A 16,378-nucleotide genomic window follows, 5' to 3' on the forward strand; every position below is an offset into this window, starting at 1 on the left:
AATTGTCTTGGATTGTTTTGGACTGTCTTGAGTTGTCTTGAGATTTTTACAACAGGTATGGCGGTGTATGATTCGCACTTTCGCGGTTATAGGATATTTGTAGGAGATCTTGGGAGACAAGCAACTCGGTACGACGTAGAAAGAGAATATGAACGATATGGCAAGCTTGTTGATGTGTGGGTAGCAAGGTAGGAAAGTTGATTCAATAGCTTAAATCGATTAAATAGTTGCTTGTTGTTTATAGTAAAATATTAGCTTAGGAGTGTTAAAGTAGCTTTGAATTGCAATAAAAAGGCTCTGAGTTGTTTAAAAATCGTAACTATTATTTTGCAGAAACCCTCCAGGATTTGCGTTTATTGTGTTTAAGAATTTGGATGAATGTGAGCGAGCTGTCCGCAAATCTCATGGAAGGCAAGTTGTATGTTTTGCAAATATTAAAAAAAGTATTTGTTATTTATTAAACTTCTAATTTTAAACATTACTTCATCTTACCTCCTCTTAAACGTGGGTTTCAAACTCCATTTAGTCAGAATCCAATGACTCATTTAGTCATTGAGTCCCAAAGAGTCATTTATGGCAGTCATTAATTAAATTAATGACTAAGTAAATTAACCCGTCATTTTATAGCTTACAAGCTACAGTCTAAGTATTAAAAGATTTTAATTTTACGTTTAGCAAGTTCAAAATTACTGATGGCATGGTTTAGAATATTTTCTGAGATTTTAATTTTCTCAATTCAAGCCAGTGTTGTTTTTCAGAGGGGACCATTTGTTCTGATTAACATTTTAGAAGAATATGTGGAAGGCGAGTCAGGGTAGAATACGCTCGGCCATTTGATGACCGTAGTGGAAAACAGCAGCCTCCTGTACAAACTCGAATGAGGTAAGACCAATTGGTAAAGTGTATTTGATTTGATATTGCAATGCTTTTCAAACATTGAGTTTATACAAGTAAGCAAATAAATTAGTTAGTTGAAATGTAAGCCCTAATTTTTTGCATTCACCTTTTTACTTAAAGAAGGCACAATATTATTTATTAAACAGACTACTTTGTTTTTGTTCTTTGTACCGTCAAACCTTCACTTACAAGCACTTCAATATATGAATATTTTAACAGTTATGAAATTAACGATTATAAAACTTGAGCATATTTCTGAATCTATCCTCAAAATAATTCCCAACATAAAATGTTTGAAGTTTCTTGAGACATTGTAGGTTTATAAATGAAGGTGAAGAGACCGATTAAAACAAAAACATAAAATTACATACATATAAGTGTGTATAAGTGTTGTGTTCTCACTGTAATGTTCTTTATTCCAGTACTGAGTTTACAATGAATTGGTAAAAGACATCCCAAGTATATATATATATGTATAGAGAACTGTTATAGCAAAAGTATTATCCTAGAATTATACATTAAGCAAGTAAAAGTAATCTGTAATTATTCCATAAATAACCAGTTATGTATAATACTATAATGCCATAGCCAATTTCATTCACAATGTAATGCGCTGGTTGTCCATTGTAATGTCCCAACAATAAGCTAAGTTAGTTTAATCTATACCTAATTTAGCTTTGAATATATTGCATCATGTATCACTGTCACCATTTTCACCTCTGAACCTGTTCATTGCTAAGCCTACACTTCCTGTCAAACCTTTCTAAGATGAAGTAACAATAAAAGCATCTTTGCACTGATTGTAACTTTATTAATTTGTTTTAGATATAATTTAGTTTCAACATGTACTTTTTTACAGTTTTATATAACAAATTTGTTTTAATACTATTTGCAATAGCCTGCAGTATTTAGTAAGAGATTATCACAGGTTTGTAGGCTGTGAAATGAATTGAATGGATTATTCTGTATTTATATGAAATTTGTTCTCCTTACTTCAACATATTACAGCTACAACATACAGAGTGAATCTATTTGTAATCTATGTTTCAGTGTAATCAAGTTATACTTCTCTAATAATTTTTAAATTATTATTAATATAAACTTAGTTAAATCCATAAAGTAAATCCTATCACAGACATGGTTGCATGTGTTGTATTACTGAAGCCAATTTCCTTAAATATTCACAGCTATAGCATTTAGGTCTACCGTCTACTACATGTATATGCTACCACTGTCGATCATTCGAGGCGTATATTGGTTTTATGTTAGTTATAAGTTCAGCAAATCTCAAAACAACACATAGAATTCTAAATTATAGCTGCAGTAAAAAACTATCTGCATAGGCTGCATAAAATCTGCATAAAATGTCTAGCTAATAGTCATTAAATTTATCAATGCAAAAAAGGTAGGCCAAGGAAAACAAATATACATCAAGTTTTTATTATCTCAGAATATGAAAAATTTATTACATGAAGTTCTTCAGATTCTTGTTTTGCACATCTTCTAAATATTAACTAGTGGCTTGAAAGGCCGTGATAAAAATTTTCGTATTTTATATTTGCTTAATTTTTGTTTCTTTACATATTTGAATTGAGCATTGAAGTGGGATCGGCAAACAGAGTAATCTAGTCCTAAGAATTCTAATGGATTATTCATTTTAGCTTGGCTGTATGTTTATTGACTTGTTTGAACGTTGTGAAACATAAGATTCTACGAAGCAACTGTATACAGCTGATAATGTGGGTTGTACCGACACAGGGCTAGTTGGAAGGAAGAAGGGATGGGAACCGTTTGAACTTGACAATCTATATTTACTCGATTTTAACTATTACACGAAGCTTGCTGTAATATTTTACTGAGCTCACAGCGTTTCACATGTTATTTAGGATCATTCCTACGTGTCGTTGGTATCTATTAGAATACTTTGAATTCAAAAATGTTAGAGTTGCTGTCACTCGTACCTCAACAACCTGTCGATTGTACTCTAAGGGGCTCTTGTGGTGAGATTGTTAGAAGAAAGAAGAATTATTTGAAAGCTGTGACAGATTCGGGAACAAAAATATAAAACTCTGCATTTAAGCAGACCTTTATAAGCATAAGCAGGATGTCACTCGTTGACATGGCTACGCATAACCAATCAGTGGTTTGACTGAGATTATCAGGGCTGAGCTGATGATCCGGCAACTTAATCCATCTAAATTGCGGGATGATCGATTGAAAACTGTAAAAGTTTGCTCATCTGTGGGAGTTTGCTAAACAGGTTGGAACACCTGCATTATGGCTTGGTAGATGAAATTGGAAGGTGATCGGGTGCTGAAGTTTTTAAGCATTGCTGCTAAAATCGGTCAGTTTTGTCCAAACTATGTTATAGTAAATAGATTCAGTGTTATAGAATTCAGTTAATAATCTTCAAAAAAAAACCTAAAAAAGCACAATATCATGAAATGAAAACTGTACAATATAGATAAGACTGCAATCACAACCTTACACTTGCTCAACTTACTGTACAGGAAAATGGGAAACAAGTATTACGAGTTGCACTGACAAAACATGGAATTCTGGCTTCAGCGATTTCTTTGCATAACTCCTACTTTTGTCTGGACAAAGGTGACTAATAAAATTGTACCTAGGTACATGCAAGGAGCGGTAATCGATTGCTAAAGTTAACACTTTAAAGTCTCTTCGTGTACAAACAAGCAGATCCCCTGATTCTAGACCATATCAACAACTTTCCATCGACTGTAAACGCTCTTAGAGTTGCGAAATACCTTCTGAATGGGATATTATGTTGAAGCTCGTAGAGGTCAATGAAAAAACAGAAATCACATGAAAAGAATAGTTTTTTACACTCTCAAAAATGTGATGTTTATAGGTAACCGGAAAAACATAACAATTGCAGTTCACGAAGTCTACCCGAGTGTGTATATTTGTTATGAATAGAAAAACGACTAGTTTCAATACTCATCTTGCTGAGGAGAAGCTTTCTCACCTTACCGAGAATTTTAATCAGTATGTCATTAGAAACTAATGTCAAGTCATCAGCCATGTTTTATTTCTCTTGTCAGTTTGAAACGTCCTCTGTGGTTTGGCGATATCTCCTGAACTAACTGATTGATTTGAAACTTCAAAAATATACTAAAACTACAAAGCACGAAACGACAAAGAATTTTGTAATCTTAGCTGAACTGGAACTATGAAATAGCAAAGTGAAACTACTCAGTCAAGTTAATTCGATCGTATGATTAGGTGGAAAAACAACTCCCCGAATTACCTCAGGCCCAATCTGTGTGAAACTGTATAGTGGACTATTGACTAAAAATAATTTGTTACCTAATTTCATCATTCATGCAAAATATGCCCAAATATAATAGCTGCAGTAGAACAATGTCAAACAATGTCAACGCGAATTCTTTTTCACAGCCGATATTTTTATGTACATGTATGTTATTGACTCATGAGTTTCCAATCCATCTCGTATGCATGAATGGACTCGAGGTATGAATGTCTTTGACATCTATTGTGCAAAACGCTCAATTTGTTTGCCTCCAAAGAGTCTTGTAAATATATTCTACAATCGTTCTCTTTCTTAGTTCTACACTGTGTAAGCCATATAAAATGCTATTTAAACTTTCGATTGACCGGTTATTAAAAACTTTGGATTCCGACTTGTTCTATTGCCTTTGACCAATATTGCCTTTCCAGGTTGCATCTCCATCTCGAATTTAGAGATTCCTGATTAGTCATCTATGTATATATATATATATATATATAACTTTTTATTGACTAGTAAATCATCAACAAAAATGATGTTTTTCATTACATGCTAAAAGAGAAAAAAATGAAAAAACATGATTACCGAATTATTGAGTGAGTTCCCCAAAAGGGTTTTAAAAGTCGGTAATCTAACTAAGTGAATTGAAGGTTGTAGTAACAGAAAGTTTGTAAACTAAACTGAAGCATATGATGGTAGATGGGGTATGTTGGTGTCACGAAATAGAAAACAAGGTTTGTCACATGCGTCAAAGGATAGATATAAATATTCTGGGCATAGTTCACACAGTAATTTAAAACCTGTAACACAAATGGAGAAACGAGCAAGTTTGGGATCAGGTAATATGTTCAAATATTCTGTTCGTCGAGGTACTCTAACACCCATGTGTGTTTTTGTGAACACCCATAGAATTGCCCAATTAAAAAAAGATTTTAAAGTATTGTTCCTAAAATAACATTTTTCCTACACTACAAACAGATAGCCTCTTTTTTACATTTTTATAGAAAATATTGTAAAAACTTTGTACAACTTTTGCGACAGCTTTTTGTAGGCAGTAGTAGATCACTAATTCTGGAGAGACACGTTGTTTGAATAACTCAGATGAACTTGTGGCAGCAATTACTAGCAGACGACATTTAAACTATTTATTTGAAGACTAGCATTTGATTAGAGATGACCATAGTTCTGGATTTAGGCATTCTACTTACCCCACTGAAAGGCCATCTTTTTAAAGTCAGACAAATTTAATTGAAGAATTATCAGCCTGCAAAGAATTAAAAGTTCATACGACCTCTAAAAAGCTTATTTCACTCACGTAATCATTCAGCTCTTGCATAACAAAGGAACACAATCATTAGATAACCCTATTCCTAAAGTCAGCCTGCATCGACAGGTCTGCAAATTGTGAAATAACATTTCAAGACTCAGTAAAACTGAAAGAGTCATTTATTATTTTGTGTGCCCATCGCTGATGGTATGTATGGCCATTCGTCTGTTTGCCTGCTTCTACAAAAGAGGTAGAATCATTCCAACAGCCAATGGAACGTGTGACAGCATTAATATAAAATTGACATTTTTTGTATTCTAGACCGTTTAAAAGTCGTGCTTAAGTTAAGGTCAAATTTTAGCATGATATTAATAGCTGGTAGACTAACTATCCATATTTGACAAGTTATCATCTATAGACCTGTTTTATGTTTACAACTTTAAGGATTTATTTCTGTGATGATTATTCACACGCAGTAAACTCAGGAAGTCGTACATACTTTTTATCATGCGCCGCAACATCGTTGAAACCTGCCTTATTATGTATTTCAACATTGCATTAGAAGAGTGTGTTAAAACCAAAGATTTGTTAAAAATCTTGGCAAGATTTTTACAATTGCTTTACCTGCATCTTCGATTCCCTCACGTTAAAGACCAAGTATTTCAATCGCTTATAGTTTTTTCCAATTGGAGCTGACTAACTAACAATTTGAAGATTATACATTTAGCCAGCCTCACTCTCATTGTCTTCAGATTTTATGCCGAAACATCACAGCTTGAGAGATTTGATGTTATTTTAGTTGTATGTTGCATTTGTTACAATCATTTCGGTGTTAGTTACTTATACAATAATAACAACCATGACTGGTCAACATTCAGTTTATCGCATGTACCGGTAAATTGTGTGCATACTTCTGTCTTTTATTTCCATGAAAATTCTACTCCGTGACCCACTGTCATCCGGTTTTTAGAAGAACGGACATTATTTACCATTTCTTCTTTTACTATGTGCCAGGGATTCTTTTCTATTGCACACTCTTGGTGAACACAATTCTCACACCTTCAGGCATGTGTTATTTTAGTATAGGCTACAACTTTGTACGGTGTACTGGATTGGTTGTTTGAATAGTCTGGTGATAATAATGATCTTCACTGAATATAACCTATTTTAGTCGGGTACAATTCTATACAAGCACCTGCTACCAGCTAGCATTATACGTTAACACTGAGCAGCAGACAATTTAAACTTCAGATCTCTTACCAAATCAAGCCTTTGTACCCAACAATTCTCTCATGATTGCACCAATAACTATAATACCTAATAGAATGAGCTGTTACTCATCACCGGCCAATAGGATGTGATGTTACTACAACCAAATCTTACCAAAACACTCTACTGAGTGTACATTTCTTTACAAGAATTTCACCTAGGTGTGATGTCACCTGGTACTCACTGATTGTAGGTAAATATAATGCGTGCATTGAGCAGTGCACAGCCTTTTCTTCTACAGGATGTTTATCGAGGAGTCGACTTACTATATGCGATAGAACTTTATATATTTTAATGTTTATTTATTTTGTTCTTGCTGCCACGTCGTCACATTGTTTGCCAGGCTAGTTAGTATTGAGAAGTCTAGCAGATTTCTCTTACCACTAGAACTTATTTGTTGTTTTGTTTAAACTTGCATCATCGGTCTCGCAATCTCACTGTTTAAATTCTATTTTCTCTAGATCTAGATCTCCAAGAAGACGTAACAGTCCATTAAGGTACGTTCAACTCTTTTCAATTCCTTTTGATACTTTATATATGTTTAGGTTTCACCAGTTTATTCATGTATGTCTGATCTTATCGTGTATAAAAAGGCAACTACACAAGCTCTAAACTAACAATATGCAGTGGAGTGTTTATTGTTTGGCGAATGAAATTGAACTATCAGATCTAGTTTGGTTACCCCAAATTTTTGCAAGTAACGCATTAACAGCGGTCAATCTACATCTCATCTCATTATTTTACTTTACTATTAATATCTATAGTAAATAAAAAGAAATATATACAAACTTTATGTGATAAATAGATTTATCGTGCCAATTTTATTATATGTTGTTTGCCAAGTTATGATCAGAGAAAACATAGTTTGAGAGACAAGACTGCATAAGCAGACATACTGAGGCTTAAGCTATGGCTAAGTCTACGGCTTAAGCAATTTGCTTTGTAACTACGCATTGGTCTCTGTAGCACTCTGCCACCGTAGTAGCACTCTGCCACCATAGTATCACTCTGACACCATAGTAGCACTCTGCCACCGTAGTAGCACTCTGCCACCATAGTATCACTCTGACACCATTGTAGCACTCTGACACCATAGTAGCACTCTGCTACCATAGTAGCACTCTGACACCATAGTAGCAATCTGCCACCGTAGTAGCACTCTGCCACCATAGTATCACTCTGACACGGTTATAGCACTCTGACACCATAGTAGCACTCTGACACCATAGTAGCACTCTGCCACCATAGTATCACTCTGACACCGTTGTATCACTCTGACACCGTTGTAGCACTCTGCCACCATAGTATCACTCTGACACCATAGTATCACTCTGACACCATAGTTTAGCACTCTGACACCATAGTAACACTCTGACACCATAGTAGCACTCTGCCACCACAGTAGCACTCTGCCACCATAATATCACTCTGACACTACAGTAGCACTCTGCCACCATAGTAGCACTCTGCCATCATAGTAGCACTTTGACACTACAGTAGCACTCTGCCATCATAGTATCACTCTGACACCATAGTAGCACTCTGACACTACAGTAGCACTCTGCCATCATAGTATCACTCTGACACCACAGTAGCACTCTGACACTACACTAGCACTCTGCCACCATAGTAGCACTCTGCCACCATAGTTTAGCACTCTGATACCATAGTATCACTCTGACACCATAGTATCACTCTGACACCATAGTTTAGCACTCTGACACCATAGTAGCACTCTGACACCATAGTATCACTCTAGCACCATAGTAGCACTCTGACACCATAGTATCACTCTGACACCATAGTAGCATTCTGCCACCATAGTAGCACTCTGACACTACAGTAGCACTCTGACACCATAGTAGCACTCTGACACCATAGTAGCATTCTGCCACCATAGTAGCATTCTGACACTGTTGTAGCACTCTGCCACCATAGTTTAGCACTCTGACACCATAGTGGCACTCTGACACCATAGTAGCACTCTGCCACCGTAGTATCACTCTGCCACCATAGTTTAGCACTCTGACACCATAGTAGCACTCTGACACCATAGTAGCACTCTGCCACCATAGTAGCACTCTGCCACCATAGTAGCACTCTGCCACCGTAGTAGCACTCTGCCACCATAGTTTAGCACTCTGCCATCGTAGTTTAGCACTCTGACACCATAGTAGCACTCTGACACCATAGTAGCACTCTGACACCATAGTATCACTCTGACACCATAGTAGCACTCTGACACCACAGTAGCACTCTGCCACCATAGTAGCACTCTGACACTACAGTAGCACTTTGACACCATAGTAGCACTCTGACACCATAGTAGCATTCTGCCACCATAGTAGCATTCTGACACCGTTGTAGCACTCTGCCACCATAGTTTAGCACTCTGACACCATAGTAGCACTCTGACTCCATAGTAGCACTCTGCCACCGTAGTATCACTCTGCCACCGTAGTATCACTCTGCCACCATAGTTTAGCACTCTGACACCATTGTAGCACTCTGCTACCATAGTAGCACTCTGCTACCATAGTAGCACTCTGACACCATAGTGGCACTCTGACACCATAGTAGCACTCTGCCACCGTAGTATCACTCTGCCACCATAGTTTAGCACTCTGACACCATAGTAACACTCTGACACCGTAGTAGCACTCTGCTACCATAGTAGCACTCTGACACCATAGTAGCAATCTGCCACCATAGTAGCACTCTGACACGGTTATAGCACTCTGACACCATAGTAGCACTCTGACACCATAGTAGCACTCTGCCACCATAGTATCACTTTGACACCGTTGTATCACTCGGACACCGTTGTAGCACTCTGCCACCATAGTATCACTCTGACACCATAGTATCACTCTGACACCATAGTTTAGCACTCTGACACCATAGTAGCACTCTGCTACCACAGTAGCACTCTGCCACCATAATATCACTCTGACACTACAGTAGCACTCTGCCACCATAGTAGCACTCTGCCATCATAGTAGCACTCTGACACTACAGTAGCACTCTGCCATCATAGTATCACTCTGACACCATAGTAGCACTCTGACACTACAGTAGCACTCTGCCATCATAGTATCACTCTGACACCATAGTAGCACTCTGACACTACAGTAGCACTCTGCCACCATAGTAACACTCTGACACCGTAGTAGCACTCTGCTACCATAGCAGCACTCTGACACCATAGTAGCAATCTGCCACCATAGTATCACTCTGACACGGTTATAGCACTCTGACACCATAGTAGCACTCTGACACCATAGTAGCACTCTGCCATCATAGTTTAGCACTCTGACACCATAGTAGCACTCTGACACCATAGTAGCACTCTGACACCATAGTATCACTCTGACACCATAGTAGCACTCTGCCACCATAGTAGCACTCTGACACCGCAGTAGCACTCTGACACCATAGTATCACTCTGACACTCCAGTAGCACTCTGCTACCATAGTAGCACTCTGACACCATAGTAGCACTCTGACACTATAGTAGCACTCTGACACCATAGTATCACTTTAGCACCATAGTAGCACTTTGCCATCGTAGTAGCACTCTGCCACCATAGTAGCACTCTGACACCATAGTAGCACTCTGACACCGTAGTAGCACTCTGACACCATAGTAGCACTCTGCCACCATAGTAGCACTCTGCCACCATAGTAGCACTCTGACACCATAGTAGCACTCTGACACCGTTGCGTTGGCTTTCCTTTTGCTTTCCATCTAGAGTCCTGCAAGTCATTTTGAGTCACTTAATAACTGTTCATATCTATGAATTGTAGAGATTCCAGTAGATCACGGTCTCCTCGAAGAAGATCCAGGTAGTATAATGCTCTTGGATATGCTCCTGATACCAGGTTTTTGATTTATTAAACCATAAAATAACAGACTAACAGACTAAGGATTGTGTTGTTCTTCTTTGCCATTTAAAATTTCCCAATTCAAGTATTTTTCGCCTTTGCAAATCTCATCTTATTAAACTTGTCAATGAATTATTACATGTTTTTATTGTATGGAATATGCTATATTGACCAGTATGTTATACTAGTCGGCAATGTTACAACATTTGCATAATATGATGAAGATCCAGTCTAGCCTTGAGATGAGAAGTTAATCTGCACCGGTATTTGCTCTGTATCCTAAGACTGTTGTATGATCAAGCACATATTCATATATAAGTAAATTGCATTTTGTTTAATTCGTTCCAGAGCTCAAAATGCGAAAATGTGTTTACAATGTTAACATGTGCTATAGGCTAATTATTGCCCTCAATATTTCATACTTACTAATAATATGGTATTCAATAATTTCTACTGTAGTTTCCTTACATTTTCATTCTGTCTTGCTTGACACGGAAATAGTTTGTTGATCGTAACGTGTTGGCATTATCATCGTAGGTCACCGAGGTTGAGAGGCAGGCTCTCAATTCACAGGAGAGGCGATGGTGGTAACAGAGGGGCAGGTCGGTTTCACAGGTAATGTTCTCATCATGGTATTCTTTCAATAATTGTGCAATTTTGAGCTATAAAGAGACATCTCTATCATTGCAACATTGCTCGTGACTAAATAACATTTCAAAATTATGATACGAAAGCCTCAAGCACACTGGAGACATATCGAGTGCATTAGCTGATAGATCTGCAGGCGTAAGCTCATTGGTTGATGCTAGGGGCTAGCTGTAGCGTATATATGTGTGTAACAGGTCTGCCTGTTGTTTGTGCTTGTTGATTTGTCGGCTTGCCTTGCAAATTTTCTGCATTTTCACTCTGAAATGAAATCTTCAGCGCACAATATTTACTATAATAAGAGATGTGTCTGTCTGTCGGAAACCACGCTTAGAGATTAGAAACAAAATGCTCTGCTCAGGAATTGAACTTAAATATCTAGATTTGCAGCCAGGCGCGCCACCAACTGTGCCACTCGCCCCACTTGTTGTGTTTCAGAATAATTGTGCGGATACTTATTACACACGATCATCTCTCATGATGCACAGAACAGCCAGCGTACTATTTTATAATAAAAACTGAATTATTCTAAAATAATTGTACGCAATCTAGTAGAATTATTGGAAAAATAAATATTATTAAAATACTTATTTAACTATATCATGTATGTTACAAGTGTTATAATGGAATTGGGTATGTATAGATGGAAAGGATGAAATGACTTTGCATGCGCTTCCTCCTCTAGTTTGCTTTTAGAGCACTCATTAGTTGTTTGTTTTGTAGTCCTTCCTATTTCACTCAGTTCACTCTGGACGTCATGCAGCATGTATTTGCATCGCTTGCTTGCTTTCTGTTCGCTTATCACGTTGAGAGTGCTCTACCATTCGTACTCATGGGCAGTATGTGATTTGGGTTTGTGGGAAGCGTTTTGGCTCTACTCATAGACCCCTTGTCCCAAATACCACTTTATAAATTTCTTTGTAAATTTTGGAAAAATTCCAGCCTTGACCAGCTCACAAATACCGAGTCGATTAGCGTCCACTGACAATGCACAGGTGACATGGCGATGCAGCAGCAAAAGCCATAGCCTGGGATCTATAAAAATTGTCAATGTTTTTAGGCTACCAAAACTAAACACTCGTTTAATAACAAACATACTTGGTGTATTCTAAAATGCTTTATTGTATTCATTCGGGGCAAATCAGTAGAATAGTGTCGTTATAAAAGGCATAAAGAAGATAACTCCAAGTTTTTGTACTGGATTTCCCATTACCCTTATTGAAGTATCATTAACAGCAGATTCATTTGTAATATACAATATAGATCATCAACAATGTGTGATAGCTATTACATTTGAGCAGCAATTGCTGTACTTTTGCTGAAGAGAATAGCATTACGTATTAATGGTTGTAACATTCAACTACATAAATGCTTTGGGGGTCATGATTTGAATCAAACTACAGAAAAAAATTGGTTTCAACAAATTAAGTTATTTAAATAATTATCTTAAAATTTGTGTGAACAGTTCCAATGTACGCTAGTGGCCTTCACATAGCTGTTATTAGGTGAGAATATCCTTGTCCATATATAGATAGCTGCTCGTGTAAAGCAGCCGCTTTTGTAATCATTCAAAAGTGGATCTTAAATGAAACTAGCTTATGATGAAAACTAATGAAACAGAATCAAGATTACAATTGTTAAAATAAACCATTTCAGCTAATCTCTGAGATTAGTTGAAATCTTTGGTTTTATATTTATTGACGGAAACCAAAATGTTCATTTCTACTTAATGCATCTACAACATGTCGGCTATATAACAAATATGCATTTCGTCATTGTCTGTAGCCAGGATAGATACATCTTCGATATTTTACCATGTGTACCTCCTTGGGCTTGCGTAGGGAATTCGAAAGGGCCTTAAGGGTGTTAATAACATATTTAGAACAAACTGAGCTGAACTTGGTATTTGCATCACGTATTAGTCTGCTGCAAACAGTTCTTTTTGTAGGAAAGTGGGGAACATTGAGGATGTGGTAGTGAATTTGGGCTTACTGCAAAAGTTTAACCTTCGCTAGCAAAAAACAAGCAGTTTTCCAATTATCGGTTAGATAAATCGTTTTTTCTTTGTTACACTAATTCAAATATTTTTTACTAAATATCTGCAATGGCTGGAAATAACGCGGCTTTATTTAAATTTTATTCTGCCTTAAAAATGTTGCAATTTATTATTTTAAACATCAGCTTTCTTCGATTTGTCCTTGAGTATTCGTAAAGTAAGAGGCATAGCCTGTAAAGTAAGGTCATATCCTGTAAAGTAAGGTCATATCCTGTAAAGTAAGGTCATATCCTGTAAAGTAAGGTCATATCATCATGTAAAGTAAGGTCATATCATGTAAAGTAAGGTCATAGCCAATAAAGGAAAGTCATAAACAATAAAGAAAGGCCATAGTCTATATGATACCAGAAATTGATACACAATTGCAAAAAAGTTTCTTTAAAAACTTTAAATATGGAGCTATTGCCTGCAAAAATTCGACTTTTACCCTCTGGGACTGACCGGTCAAAATTAAATCGACTCTGATTGTATTCGTATGTAAGGTTTGTATGTAGATGCCATTCTCTTCCACAAAGAATGTTACCTATGCTCCTTACGCGTTCCAAATAAAACTTGTTAATATTCTTTTTGAAGCAAATTATCGATCTATCTAGTCATTCGACATGTTAAGTGAACACTGTGGACTCGCTGTAATTTGTATAAAAGATGGGGAAGTATTCAACTACAGTCAGTTAATCATTTTACATCAATAAAGCAAATCTCTACTCTAGTGAATATAGTGTACATGTAATTAAAATCAAGTTTAAACACATGTTTATATATTTCATATGTTACTAAGCTATAGCAAGGTGTCTTCATAAACCGCAGTCAAACCTCTACTTATGACCACCTCAACATAGCATGTGAAATCGGAATAAATATTTGATCGTACACTTGAGATAGTTTTCCGCATACAATGTTCTAAACATTCTATATTTAGAACATTGTATGTTCTGAACATGCAATGTGGAGAAATTGTGAAAACTACCTCAGTTTTCACGAGCTGGTGAAAGTTGAAACAAAATGTGAAATAATATAAAAAATTATATAAAACGAAATTAAAATAGGCCAAGTTGATTTAAACTTTGCCAGGTCTAAATGAAAATAAGTTAGGCTGCATATCTCTATCACTCCATCTTCCTCTCATTCTCCAACCCCGGTAGAATAACAAAATATACTTTTCTTCCTTTATTATTTTGCATGTAATTATATCTTTTAAGTTTAGTTTCTTACGTGATTTAATATAATGTACCTGTTTTAAGGCTATGAGTAATTACCTGAAGTATTTCTTATTAATTTTTCGAGCTTAAGAACAACTCGCAGAGTATTCTTGTTAAATATTTGCTTAAATGTATGATCCTTCTAACATGTGAAGCAGACCTCGGAAGGAATTAGCTTAGGATGTGGAGGTTTGACTTTATCTAGTTTTTAAACGGAAGTACATTCTCCCAATTCAGTCTAATAATATTATCGAGCTTTGTAGATATGATCTTTTATTCATCTAGACCTTCACCGCGATGAACTGTCTGTAAGATGCTGCACGTACATGCGCTGCTTACATTTGGACAGCCTCCTTATCTCTACTCCCTTTTCAGTTCTTCCGGCAGGATCCCCTGCCAGTATTCTAGATAAGACCTCTGCAAACGCCAGTCGTAAATTGAGGCTTATCAAGAGAATGCACTCTAGCAGACAATGAGCGTAGCTCTCTTTTTATGGTTATATAACGTCTCGATAATGTGTTGCATTATTTAATTTCCTCCCTTGTCTCTGACTACGCATTGTTTCAGCAATTGTGACGTAAATTGTCAGTGTCTGAATATACTTGAAGATTTTTAAATGTTTCTATAAAACCAAAAAGACTAAATGAAGAAGTGGGCATGAGCTGATTGATTGCGAACCACTCCCTTTGTATCTGCACATTGTTTGTAGTTAGCTTGAAACATCCTTGTGATTGTTTTAAGTCTGTTTTATTATATCTGCTACCTGAGCTGCTGCAATAGGCCTCCTTGTAATTCATCTTTGCATTCAAAGTCACTGCCTGATTTTGTCAGCAAAATACGTTTTGTCCATATTTATTTTAAATAGGTAAATAGATAAACAAATAATGAATGGCTTATTTATATAAATATGCTGGATTGAATAGCACTACTATTCTGGTTGCTGAGATCCCAAATGTGTTCCTCTTGTTGCTAGTAATCAATTCTTTGAGTCATTATAGTTCACAGTCACGTCATGCGCTTGTAGGAGTTTGAAATTTATCATAAGGTGTTCTTTAGCCTTTTTTAAGCATCTGCTGTGTATTTCAGAGACCATAGTCCAATATTGGAAGAGCCTCAATACAGAATTCACTCGGTATCACCAAGGGAACCGCTTAGTAGATCACAAAGTCCATATAAGTTACTGGAAGAAAAACAGATGGCTACGTATGCTGACCGGGTACCAGCTATGGCAGCAAGGAAATAGTTTCTCTCGGTTTTCAGTCTCAGAAGGAACCATGTTGAGTGCTATTTATTGTTTAATCTCTACAGTGCAATGAATTTGTATTATTTATTTCTTTTGCTCAGTAGTGAGTCATGAAACACTGTTTTGCAGTTGTCCTCTCTCTATTTAGACGCAATGTAGTCATGCAGGTATAATGTTCTTGCCGTAACTTGTTCATTTTTTCAGGGTTTCCATATTTTCCGGTGTACTGCCAGTTTTGTTGCACATTGTACGAGGATTATTGCCATTCCATGCGTTTAATGAAACTCGTTTCATCAATATTTATCTTTTATTTAATCGAATAGATTTACTTTCACAATTATGTATATGAGTGTCTCCGTAACTAGTGCAAAACTCAAATCATAATCTATCCATAACTGTGAACTTTATTTGTTGATAAATATAGTATTTTGCAAATACAATTTTATACCATAGCTGTTTATTTACCAAGTACCATAGTTCATGTTGTATTGTAGTAGAGCGATTTTTTGCAAGAGCTCATGTAAGTAGGAAAAGAACATTAAGCTGCCCTTGCAATTAGAAAATTCATGAGTGATATTTCGTTTGCTTCATGTCAAGCCAATTTTACTAGAGTGGAATTATTTGTGCTAGTAGAAATTTATATTCA

The 16,378-nt window shown here is 36.5% G+C and overlaps 1 protein-coding gene across 2 annotated transcripts; it reads left to right on the plus strand.

Moving 5' to 3' along the window:
* Positions 1-7: 7 nt before the first annotated feature.
* On the plus strand, positions 8-16,150 carry LOC137391535 (serine/arginine-rich splicing factor 3-like). 2 transcript variants are annotated; one of them, XM_068078039.1, is made up of 8 exons: positions 8-188; positions 334-411; positions 790-882; positions 7,166-7,201; positions 10,512-10,550; positions 11,127-11,204; positions 11,851-11,867; positions 15,576-16,150. In XM_068078039.1, exons 1-8 carry the CDS (start codon positions 58-60, stop codon positions 15,803-15,805), a joined length of 702 nt encoding a protein of 233 aa, XP_067934140.1. In that variant the 5' UTR covers positions 8-57; the 3' UTR covers positions 15,806-16,150. The 2 variants fall into 2 exon arrangements, with proteins under 2 accessions (XP_067934140.1, XP_067934141.1); XM_068078040.1 differs by lacking the exon at positions 11,851-11,867.
* Positions 16,151-16,378: the final 228 nt, after the last annotated feature.

Source organism: Watersipora subatra, chromosome 3 (genome assembly GCF_963576615.1).
Source record: "Watersipora subatra chromosome 3, tzWatSuba1.1, whole genome shotgun sequence".
Taxonomy (NCBI): domain Eukaryota; kingdom Metazoa; phylum Bryozoa; class Gymnolaemata; order Cheilostomatida; family Watersiporidae; genus Watersipora; species Watersipora subatra.